General features: G+C 42.5%; 1 protein-coding gene across 2 annotated transcripts in view; it reads right to left on the reverse strand.

The window, feature by feature from the left end:
- Window positions 1-12232, reverse strand: part of POGZ (pogo transposable element derived with ZNF domain) — a 286617-nt gene that overhangs the window by 59694 nt on the left and 214691 nt on the right. For both annotated transcript variants that reach the window (XM_053703975.1, XM_053703985.1), the window contains exons 7-13: window positions 7683-7982; window positions 7302-7472; window positions 6451-6560; window positions 5764-6086; window positions 5342-5496; window positions 4963-5063; window positions 4715-4861 (exon numbers count right to left, since the gene is read on the reverse strand). In XM_053703975.1, coding sequence (XP_053559950.1) covers window positions 4715-4861; window positions 4963-5063; window positions 5342-5496; window positions 5764-6086; window positions 6451-6560; window positions 7302-7472; window positions 7683-7982 — 1307 coding nt within the window. The remainder of the gene's footprint in view (window positions 1-4714; window positions 4862-4962; window positions 5064-5341; window positions 5497-5763; window positions 6087-6450; window positions 6561-7301; window positions 7473-7682; window positions 7983-12232) is intronic.

The following is a 12232-nucleotide window of genomic DNA, read 5'->3' on the forward strand; positions in this document are numbered from 1 at the left end:
AATAACTGATACGTGGCTAAGATCAACAGATCAGACAGATCCCTGACTCTCGCTCCGGCAACGGACCCAGCACCAAAGTGACTGATCATGTCCAAAAGGCTTAGGGATTAAAAGTACCCCATATCATCAGGACCTGCAGGAAGGAAAAAGGGAGGGATCCAGCCCCCCCAAAGAGCTTGGGTTGCCCAACCCAGACACAGCCCCCTTCCTGAAGATGAATGGCACTCCCAAGATGAGACCCTCTACTGTAACTACAGTAAAGGCATGACACAAGAAATCCATCCCTACACACTGACATACCGCACGCAAGGGGAACAACCCCACTAAACAATGGAATAAAAAATACCTCCAAGCACCAGGCGGATACAATGGAAAGTCAAATACACCCCCAAAGGAAGGAAAAACAAAGCCAGAACTTAACAGCTTGCTAGCACACAATCAAAGTGCAAATGGCTGCAGTTGGTCTCAAAACTGCAAACCTTCCACTGATTAGAAAGCTAAGCTAACCATCAGGCTTACTACAGTGGGGCTGAAGCGTAAAGCTGTAGATGAGTTCAAAAGGACATTACCAAAAGAAAAACCATCCGGCCACTAAGGCTGGCCCAGTAAGAAGTCTAAATCTCCCTGCAAGAGAGAAAAAAATACGCCCGTAGGAACAGAAGACGTCCCGGAACCGGGAAACTGGGCCGTCCCAAATCAGTCCTAAGGGATCTGGATACAGACCTCCAAAATTACAGTCAAAGACAGGACAAACAAACCCGGGCACCAGAAAACTCGGAGCCGGCTTAAATATTTAATAACCCCTGAGGAACCACTAGGTTATCCCATCCGGAGTAGACTTTGCACCAGAGGCGACGCAATCACAGTCATATCCAAGACACCTTGGACACTGAACTTTCACTAAAATTTCCCATACACAGAGAGCTTAGGACACCCACAGCGGGATACAACTCCCAACATAAAGGGTGATAGGCAATGGTGAAACCACGCAGCCACTCCACTCTGGAAGGCCTTAGGGCTCTAGGGATAATTTCCACTAAGTCCAAAGACTAAGTAACGTATAAGAAAAATGAAAACTCTGCTTAGGAAAGCTAGCTGTCACCAGAGTCACAAGATGGATGAGAAAACAGGAGCTTTACCTGGGTTTAAGCCCACAACCTCCTGCTTCAGGTGCAGTGGTGCTAACCACTATGCCACATCTCCCTTAGAAACTGGGTAGAGAAGCTAACAAAAGTCTCCAAGGTCATCAGGATCCACTTCCCTGACACCCCTACAGCTCGAGGATTAAAGAAGAGTATGTATCCTAGCCCCTGGTGGGAGAAAACCCACAAACGCCTAAGCAGGGGCAACACAGGAAAGAGGGGAGACAATCTAATCTGTACATCTCCCAAAAATATGTCAGCAGACAAGATCCCGGAAGTAGAGTAACCAAAAGGCTTTAATTTCCAGAAACAGATGACCCGAAGCCAACCCCAAGGGAGGGGATAAAAAGGCCCATCAACCTTAACCCGAAGGAAGAGAGGCCGTCATCAAGGAAAACAGATTCCAAGAGGAGAACCTCAAAACAGAAGACGAGGGAAATTGCCCAGATTGATCCCTAGTAGGAGCTGCTCTAGACCCCTGCCCACAAGGAACAGGACAATGAGGACTGAGTACAATCCCCTGATGCCCTACCCAAAGGCAGAACAAGAACTAGCATGTTTTAGCACTGCAGGGTCAGAGCCTCAAAAAATGTATGGGACTCATGGAAGGTTCACTTCACGAAAACTCTTAGCAAAAGCAAAGATTATTCGATCTGAAGAGACACCAAGAATAATAAACTCCTCATCCGAAAGAGTAACTCCCCACCCAGCCAGTTACACCGGCACCACGTGGATGATATAGACCGTAAGGAACAGAAATAGTGCCCTATCACGACCAGCCTGCTACATAGGATACTCCAAACTGAACCAGGCCACAGAAAATTCGAGACCCCATGAGGACTCGATAAAAGGATTTAAAGACATAATGTACTAACACCTTAACATGTGACTTCCGCAGAAGTGCCTAAGCGGCCACAAAATCGCTACTATCAAATTCCAGAGAAGAAACATTTCCCCGCGGAGAAATCATAACAGACATGAGCTTCTTAAAAAATAAATAAAATACATCCTAACCGGATCAAATAAAAGAAGAGCAGCACCTGCAGGTGAACGCCCAAGAAGAATGGGTACACCAACTGGACCAGCCAGACACCCCATTCTTCCACAGCTCAGGACTGGAATAAGATACCCAAAAAAGAAAGGAAAATTGAAGACAACCAGGAGATTAACCTCATCCCCATACGTCTAACCCAGCTTGCCGTCTGGAAAAGAAGACAGAGGATCCCTTAACCTATTAGTACTGGGATCCTCCAGCACCGCCAAAACATGCCGTAGCAAGACACGAAGGCGCGCCAGTCTATAACAAAAAGCAAGACTTTCCTCCGACGGGGCAACTGAGGACCCCAAACCCGAGGGTTGGGCCCCTGAAGCTTCAGAGGAGACTGCTACCCAAGGTGGCTGATCTGAACAAGGCACGGCCACGCCTGACGAGCCCCGGTTAGCATAACACGGACAGTATCTCAGCAACACCTCCTCTGGAAGATGTAAATGCGCCAGGGCCATAGATATGGCCATGCGGAACCGTGTCATAACCTCTGGAGGAAACAAGCCACCTTCCGGAGAAGGGGTAACGGCATTAGAGACACTTGCTTGCGTAGCCAAAGAAGGTTCTAGGGGACGCGCCACACAGGATATGGGATCCCCAGGGGCGGATGGCTCGGTGGACTCTAAGTTCTCTGTAAATGGAGAAGAGAGCCCTCTAGAGCAGCATTCGGAACATAACTGATGGGCATGGATTACCCGGGCCATTTAATACTCTTCGCAAGAAGTAGAATCTGAATCAGAGACATCAGTCTCCAAAAAGTCAGAATCTGACATAACTTGGTATATAGAAATTATAAACAGAAAAATAAAAAATGGCACCATACACTCCCAATGGCTGGGGCACACACCACCCCCTGAGACCCAGACGGCTAGTGAAACAGACTCTCTCCGTCGCCACGTGGTCAGGAATACGGAAAGGGAGCACAGAAGCGTGACTACGCCTCGTCACAAGGTGCACCGTGCAGGCCATAGAAAAGCGTGCCAAGGCCTACAAGGGCTGTGCAGCCTGACATGAAAAGGCCGTTATGTTCCGATCTAGCCACGAGCCCAAATACCAAATAACACTACAAATTAGCAGACAGAATCACATAACAAACATGATTAAAAGTCCCCCCTGTTCAATAACCCCCCTCAGGAGATATTAACCCTTGATTCCTTATAAAAAGATAAAGGAGTCCCACTGAGACCCTCACTTCTTTGTTAACAGTACTTTATTCACATCATCGAAGTAAAATGAAACAACCTTACCGGAATCAACGCCGTGGAACAGGAACACGGCCCTTCAAGTGTGACAGATAGTAGCCTCACTTCTGACATGGACTTGAGAGAAGAATGCAGGCACCGAAACTCGTCAACACTGATTGATAAGGAGCTGTTAACATGAGTCGGGATGGTTTCGCAGAAAGACTCTCCCTACATCTCCGGACTCTAATATTCATCCTCTCACTGAGAGGCTGACAGGATTACTTAAAACTCCAGTCCCATTTCGAAGAGTACTACCTTCCATAAGAGACTATATAAAAATCTTCCGACACTTCTCTGCCAACCTCCTGTGACGAAAGGCAAAGAATGACTGGGGGATGAGGGAAGTGGGGGAGGTATTTAAGCCTTTGGCTGGGGTGTCTTTGCCTCCTTCTGGTGGCCAGGTTCTGAATTCCCAAAAGTAATGAATGCAGCTGTGAACTCTTCCCGTTTAAGAAAAAAGTCAAAACGCTAAGGAATTTATATCAACAGGACAAAGCCATACACAATTTTCTATACAGTACATATAATCAGCAAAACTAAGCAATCCGCTAATAATTGTGCAAACAGATAATAGTGCACATCAGTTCAAATAACTCCCATCACTAGGGCTAGGAGTAAATAACAAGCTTGGCACTATATCATGCTAAGGAAAGTCCTAAATCCCCTTATTTAATATAAACAATCCAATTGATGACTCCAATTATTTCTGAGTTGCACATAAGCCAGGAGTAGTTGTAAACTTAAAAAGAAACTTATACTGTCCTGAAAAAGTGAAAAGTGAACATCTGTAGACGTCCTTTAGGCTAAGAACATAACCATAAAACACAATACCATGTGCATAAGTTAATTGGAGTGAAGCAGCTTTTACCGTGCACAGACCAACTAATCGATTATGAAATTCGTTAATAATCGATAATGAAAAAAGTTGTCATCGATTATAACGATTAGTCGTTGCAGCTCTAGTTCTGATGCCACTGTTCATTATGAAGAGTAGATAAAACTAAATATCCATAAATTTTGTTACAAAAACCTTCTTAACATTATGGTACTCTTATAAGACACCAATTTAACATGAATATGTGTGGTGTTGAGATGAAAATTTAAAATCTTTACTTTTAAGACTGCTAGATGTACATCCAAAATCATCATCTGTATTTTATAAACTTAACTTAGATGGTGTGGTTTTTTTACCCAAATAAACTTCCCACACAGAAAAATGATTAATAAAAAAAAACAAAACAAAAAAAACAAAAGTACAAAAGGGTCGAGCTCGAAAACCTCACCTGATGCCTCATGAAATGCTGTTGAAAAGCAGTTCCATTTTTAAACACCTTTAGACAGTAGATACACATTAAATGCCGTGTGTCCTCATGGTTTAGCCTAAAGTGAGTATCCACTTCTGCATAGATAGAGGAGCGATAGCTGCAGACCTAAAAGAAAAACAGATATATACTTTAATAAGAAGACATAATGATGCAATGGTTAAAGTGGCTGGAACTGAGAGACATTCTTTAAAAAACTCTAGATGTACCTGGCAAACATAAGGCATTTCTCCAGGTTTGTGGGTGTCCTTCATATGCTGTAAGAAGAGTGGTTCACTGTCAAAGGCCCACTCACAAATCTTACATTTGGCTGCAAGAAAAATGCGTTATAAATACATAACTGAGCACATGAATTCAATGTAGTTCTGTTTCTGCCAAACTATACAATAACCATGCTAAGCAGCACTTTTTGGTGTCACTGGTTATACCCACTGTAGATTGTGCTGCAGCCGAGACAGTGTTACTAAATAAAAAACTAAGTTATAGTCTAGTAAATATGGATCTTGGACAATTTCCACACTATTTCTCATCTATCACAAATCTCACTTTGTGCCTGTTCAAAAGACTTTCATTTTGATGGGAACTTACTAGTTGACTCATATGAACTGTGCACATTTTCTAGGTGGCACTGAAGCTGGAAAGGGGTAGAAAATTGCCTATAGCAGTGTTGACATGTTGTATGTCCATCAACCTCCCCGTTCTGCTGGTCCAGTTCTACATGGTGCTTCATATGGTTCATGAACCTGAAAGATAGAGTACCGTCTAGTGAGGCAGGTTATCAACAATATAATTTCTATATTTTCTAGTTCAAGTATAATGCAACACTGAGAAATGTCTGTAAATTGAGTTATTCTAAGTATATATGATATTTTGTTTCTTCTACCATTGTTATTTGTCAATACAGCAAGGTCAATTCACGAGGTCAGTATTATAAGCACCCACTCCACTAAGCTTTCCCTGAATTCTCACTCTCACTAATTCCCAAATAACAAGTCCTCTTAAGGCTCTACCTGATGTTGTTCTTTAGTCGTTTTGTACAATGAGGGCAGCGGAATGTGGTTGCCACCTTAGGCAATGACTGCATCTGGTAGGAGCGCCCCAAGTCCCGGCCATAATAGAAGTCATCCACTAACATAATGAGCTTTCCTTGTGTCAGCTCGTCTGGAGCACCATCTTGACCTTTTCCAGTTGAGGGCAAGGTAGTACTAGGCGTGGTAGATGTAGGGGAAGCTGATGGAACATTTTTTGCTGGAGCAGGAGAATTTGTTGCCTGCTGATCCAGCTCAGAATCTTTCCCTTTCTTGGAGAAGTTCACAAGGTCAGGGCAACAGTACTGAGGATAAAAAGATATTTGCATAATTGTCTGGGAAACGCAAACATGTAGTGCATGAATAAGTAAACAAGTAAAGCTTGTAGACATATAACGCATAGCCTCTAACTGCATACATGGAATATGTCCAATAAGCAGTTTCAGGCTGCTTAAAAGTAGCCAAAACTGTATAGTGGCATCTGACTGCAATGTATAGAGATGATAACAAGCATCCTCAACATACGTGATATTAGAAATAACACACTTTTCTTTTACTATAGGTCTAAGAGAATTCTGAACAGAATTAAAGCTAGTTTAACTTCATATTAATTTACGTCAGATTTTTTAAAAAAATATTTATTCATAAGGAAGAATAAAAATAACTTACACACATATGTCCTCTAAGGGCTTCTGCGACCCGAAAGACTGCGTGACATCTTGGGCAAAATTTTCGCCCACTATCAGAGGAATCAAATGATAAAAGTGAAGGGGAGGTACCTTAACAAAAAGGAAAGAATAAGAAATTAGTAACAAGTGGATACCCATAGACTGGTTATCACTTATCCACAAATGGGAACAAAAACTAAAAGCAATCACTTAAAAGGGACAGTGTACTGTAAAACTGTTTTCTCCTTAATGTGTTTCAAATTAATTGTTATACAAGCTGCAGAGTATAAAATGTATGGGAAACTGACCCTTTATTTTTGTACATGAACTAGCTCTTAAAATGGGCTGAGCTCTCAGGAAGAACATCTCATTATTGTATCACTCAAAAAATGTTTTAAAAGCTTGCTTATCTTATCTGTGTCTGCGATAACAAGTGAAAGCAAAACTTTTAGTACCACTTTGTTCTCCAAGCATGATTTCTTCTAAACTTTTCCGGTTTACATTTCTCTAAACAGGAAAGCTTTCAGTATATGTGGGGATACAATAGGCAAAATCAGCGATTTAAAATGACAAAGTAATGGTAAAGAAGCTATTGTAAACAGTTTAATACACTCTAGCACGTAAAATGGATCATTGGGAACCCAAAGAAAACAAAATATTACAGTAGACTGTCCTTTTAACTCACTGTCACAATCACACTCATAACCTGAAGCATAAACATATAATTTCTTAAATCTCCTAGTAAGTGTATTGATGATTTCTTGTCAAATTGTAACTGTAGACTACAAAGTATTCGGTTTGAAACTAATTTTACGTAATGCATGCTTAATATGTCTGATAACAGTTTCTTACCTTGTATGCCCAAAGACTCAGAAGTGAGGCTCCTCTGCAAACTGTTATTGCTTCCACTATTAGATATGACCATATTACTTGAGTTCAGACCTGCGGTTTGGCTTGTGCTCACAAACGTTACTGTATCGTTCTCCCCAGGCCTATTCACAGCCACAACGCTGGTAATACTAACTGTATATTTCAACACAAACATATCAAGAAATTAAAAAGGAATATGAAAATAGGGGTTTAAAAAAAATTAACTAACCTCGTTATACATAGCAGTACGAGCAGACAGCTGCAGTCCTGAGATTGACTGTAACTAGGTTACTAACATATTTCTAGATAACTGACTTCAGCTTATAAGGATACAAAAATGTAAACAAATACGAATCAGCTCACCAAGCTTGGGGTTGGTTGTCTGACTACCCGAACTAGAAGGTGGTTGATGCAGCGGTTGCATAGCAATCTGTCGAAGTGGCTGGCTTGGAGCAGAAGTGGTAGAGGTGCTGGGGGTGGATTTATTGGGCTGGCCTTGAGACTGGGGCACTGTGCTCCTGATGGTCAAAGTGGCAGGGATAACTGTGGTAAAGGTGTTGGTGTTTGGTCGCACTGGGACATTCGGGGCAGGTCTGACCTGCGCCATCTGGGAGAAAACTTGAGGGACTCCTACAGCTGGTTTCATGAACTGAGTTCCTGGTGCTGTGTGAAAATAAACAGGTGTCACCACTGGTTTGTGTACAGTTGGGTTACTTTCACATCTGACATAAAATAACATCAACATTAGAAGAAAAAAGGTTTAATTTTTAAAAAAAATGCACATATTGAATATTTAATGATTTACAATTGAAAAATTATTTTATTTATGAGTTTAAAATTAAAAGGAACTCTGGCTGCACAAGCAGTTCAGTTGCTGAGAAAACATACAACTAAATGTGAGTTTGATTATTTAAACGTATTAAAGGGCTAATTACACATTAAAGCACTGCAAAAGAAAAGTATTAAAATAATTAAACATTGTTCAGGGATAAATCACTAGAAAAACAAAATTTATGCTTACCTGATAAATGTATTTATTTCCGGATATGGTGAGTCCACAACGTCATCAATAACTAGTGGGAATATCACTCCTGGCCAGCAGGAGGAGGCAAAGAGCACCACAGCCAAGCTGTTAAGCATCACTCCCCTTCCCACAAACCCCAGTCATTCAACCAAAGGGAAATGGAAAATAGGAATAACACAAAGGTGTAGAAGGTGCCTGAGGTTTAGTAAAAAATAACTGTCTTAAATAAAAGGGTGGGGTCGTAGACTCACCATATCCGGAAATAAATGTATCAGGTAAGCATAAATTTTCTTTATTTTCCTAAGATATGGTGAGTCTCGGACGTCATCAATTACTAGTGGGAAGCAATACCCAAGCTAGAGGACACAGATGACTAGGGAGGGAGAACACAACAGGTAGACACAAACAGAAGGCACCACCACTTGAAGAATCATTCTCCCAAAAGAAATCTCATCCAAGGCAAAAAGTACCAAAATTATAAAATTTGGAAAAGTATACAGAGAGAACCAAGTTGCAGACTTGCAAAACTGTTCCACAGAAGCTTCATGATTGAAGACCCAAAAAGAAGAGACAGCCCTAATGGAATGAGCTGTAATTCTCTCTGGAGGCTGCTGACCAGCAGTCTCATAAACAAAACAAATTAAACTTCTCAAAGAGAAAGAGAAGTAACAGAAGCATTCTGACCCTTATGCTTTCCAGAGAAAACAAACAAACAGGGCAGAAGACTGGAGAAAATCCTTGGTCCCCTGTAGCAAAAATGTTAGAGCACGTACACCATCCAAGTTCTGCGACAGACGTTCTTTATGATAAGAAGAGACCAATATAGTACGAAGAACCATCTTATCCTCATGAAAGATAAGGTAAGGCGAATCACACTGCAAGGCCGAGAGTTCCGAAACTCTCAGAGCAGAAGAGATAGCAAAAAAGAAACAAAACCTTCCAAGATAACAACTTAATATCTATGGAATGCAAAGGCTCAAACTGAGCATGTTGTAAAACTTTAAGAAAAAGGTTAAGGCTCCAAGGAGGAGCAACAGACTTGAACACAGGCCGGATTCTGACCAGGGCATGACCAAAAGACTGAACATCTGGCACATCCGTCAGACGCTTATGTAACAAAATTGATAGTCAGTACTCTAAAAAGGCCAGATTTCTGCACTGACATCCCTTCTCCAGACCTTTCTGGAGAAAAGACAGAATTCTAGGAATCCTGACCCTACTCCAAGAGTAGCCCTGGGATTCACGCCATACCTTATGGTAAATCTTTCTAGTAACAGACTTACGAGCCTGAATCAAGGTCTCAATAACCAACTCAGAAAAACCCCGCTTAGACAGAACTAAAACATTCAATCTCCAAGCAGCCAGTTTCAAATAAACGAGATTTGGATGGAGGAAAGGACCCAGAGTCAGAAAGTCCTTCCTCAGAGGCAACCTCCAAGGTGGAAGAGATGACATCTCCACTAGGTCTGCATACCAGAACCTGCAAGGCCACGCAGGGGCTGTTAGAATTACCGATGCACTCTCCTGTTTTATACGAGCAATGACTCGTGGAAGGAGCGCAAACGGAGGAAACAGGTATGCTAGACTGAAATCCCAAGGGACCGCCAGAGCATCTATCAGGGCGGCCTGTGGATCTCTTGACCTTGAACCGTACCTCGGAAACTTGGCTTTCTGCTGAGACGCCATCACCACCCATTTGAGGGTTAACCTAGAGAACACCTCTGGATGGAGAGCCCACTCCCCGGGATGAAAAGTCTGTCTGCTCAGGAAATCCGCTTCCCAGTTGTCCACTCCTGGAATGTGGATGGCAGACAAGAAAGCAATTGTGAGCTTCCGCCCACTGAACAATCCTAACCACCACCTTCATGGCTAAGGAACTCTGAGTTCCTCCCTGGTGGTTGATGTAAGCCACAGAGGTATTATTGTCCAACTGGAACCTGATAAACCGAGCTAAGGACAACTGAGGCCAAGTCAACCCCAAGATGTTTATGGGTCCATAGTCCTTTAATGAGTCCCGGAATGCTCCCTAGCCCAGCAGGCTGGCGTCCGTGGTCACAATCACTTAGGAAGGTCTCCAGAAACATGTGCCCTGAGACAGATACTCCTGAGAATGCTACCACGGAAGAGAGTCTCTTGTAGACTTATCTAGATTTATGCTCAGAGAGATTCGAATGGTCCCCGTTCCATTGCCTGAGCATGCATAACTGCAGAGCTCTCAAATGGAATCGAGCAAAGGGAATGATGTCCATGGAAGAGACTATCAGACCAATTACCTCCATACATTGAGCCACTGATGGCAGAACAGTAGACTGCAAAGAGAGCGACAGTTGGAAAAAATCTTTAATTTTCTGACCTCCGTCAGAAATATTTTCAAAGCTAGGGAATCTATTATGGTCCCTAAGAAAACTACCCTTGAAGCTGGAACAAGGGAACTCTTTTCCAGATTCACTTTCCATCCGTGGGAACGTAGAAAAAACAACAAGATCACTGTATAAGAGTTTTTTGTTGAAAAGATATCGTCCAGGTATGGCGCTATAGCAATTCCCTGAGACCTGAAAACTGCTAAGAGAGCCCCTAGAACGTTTGAGAAAAATCTGTGAGATGTGGCAAGGCCAAAATGGAAGAGCCACAAACTGAAAGTGTTTGTCTAGAAAGGCAAATCTCGGGAACTTGTGATGATCCCTGTGAATGGGAACATGAAGATATACATCCATCAGGTCTATAGTCGTCATGAATTGACCCTCTTGGACTACAGGAAGAATGGAGAGGATAGTCTCCATCTTGAAGGACGGTACTCTGAGAAACATGTTGACACACTTCAGGTCTAGAATAGGTCGGAAAGTTCCCTCTTTTTTGGGAACCACAAATTTGGAATAGAAACCAAGGCCCTGTTCTTGGACAGGAACTGGAACTATCACTCCTAGGAGAGGAAAGATCATGAACACATATCAAGAATGCCTCTCTTTATCTGGTCCGCAGATAATCTTGAGAGGTGGAACCTGCCCCTGTGAGGAAAGGTCTTTAATTATATTCTGTAACCCTGAGATACTATGTCCACAGCCCAGGGATCGGGGACATCTTTTATCCAAGCTTGATTAAACAGAGAAAGTCTACCCCCCCCCCCCCACACACACACACACACTTGATCCGATCCAGGATCGGATGTGAACCCTTCATGCTATTTTAGACTCAGCTGCGGGTTTCTTGAATTGCTTCCCCTTGTTCCAAGACTAATTGGGTTTCCAAGAAGACTTTAAGACAGTTCCTGCTTGGAAGAGGAATTACTCTGACGTCCTTTAGGTCTATTCTTCTTATCTTGCAGTAGAAAGGACCCTTTTCCACCCGTGATATCAGAAATTATATCTACCAGACTAGGACCAAACAAGGTCTTACCCTTGTAGGGAATTGCCAGAAGTATGGATTTAGAGACATCAGCAGCTGACCAAGATTTCAGCCACAATGCCCTTCGGGCTAGCACAGCGAAGCCAGATATCTTAGCTCCCAGTTAAATAACCTGCAAGGTAGCATAAAAAATAAAGGATTTGGCTAACTTAAGAGCCTTAATCCTGTCTTGGTTCTCCTCCAAGGTAGTCTCTACCTGAAGAGAATCAGACAAGGCGTCTAACCAATAGGATGCCGCACTTGACACAGTGGCAATACACACTGCAGGTTGCCATTGGAGACCTTGATGAACATACATCTTTTTCAAATAAGCCTCAAGCTTTTTGTCCATTGGATCCTTAAAGGATCAGCTATCCTCAATAGGAATAGTAGTTCTCTTAGCCAAAGTGGAAATGGCCTCTTCTACTTTAGGCACCGTGTGCCATTGCTCTTTAATGTAGTCAGCAATAGAAAACATCTTTTTAAAGACAGGAGACGGGGAAAAGGG

Source organism: Bombina bombina, chromosome 1, assembly GCF_027579735.1.
Source record: "Bombina bombina isolate aBomBom1 chromosome 1, aBomBom1.pri, whole genome shotgun sequence".
Classification (NCBI taxonomy): Eukaryota; Metazoa; Chordata; class Amphibia; order Anura; family Bombinatoridae; genus Bombina; species Bombina bombina.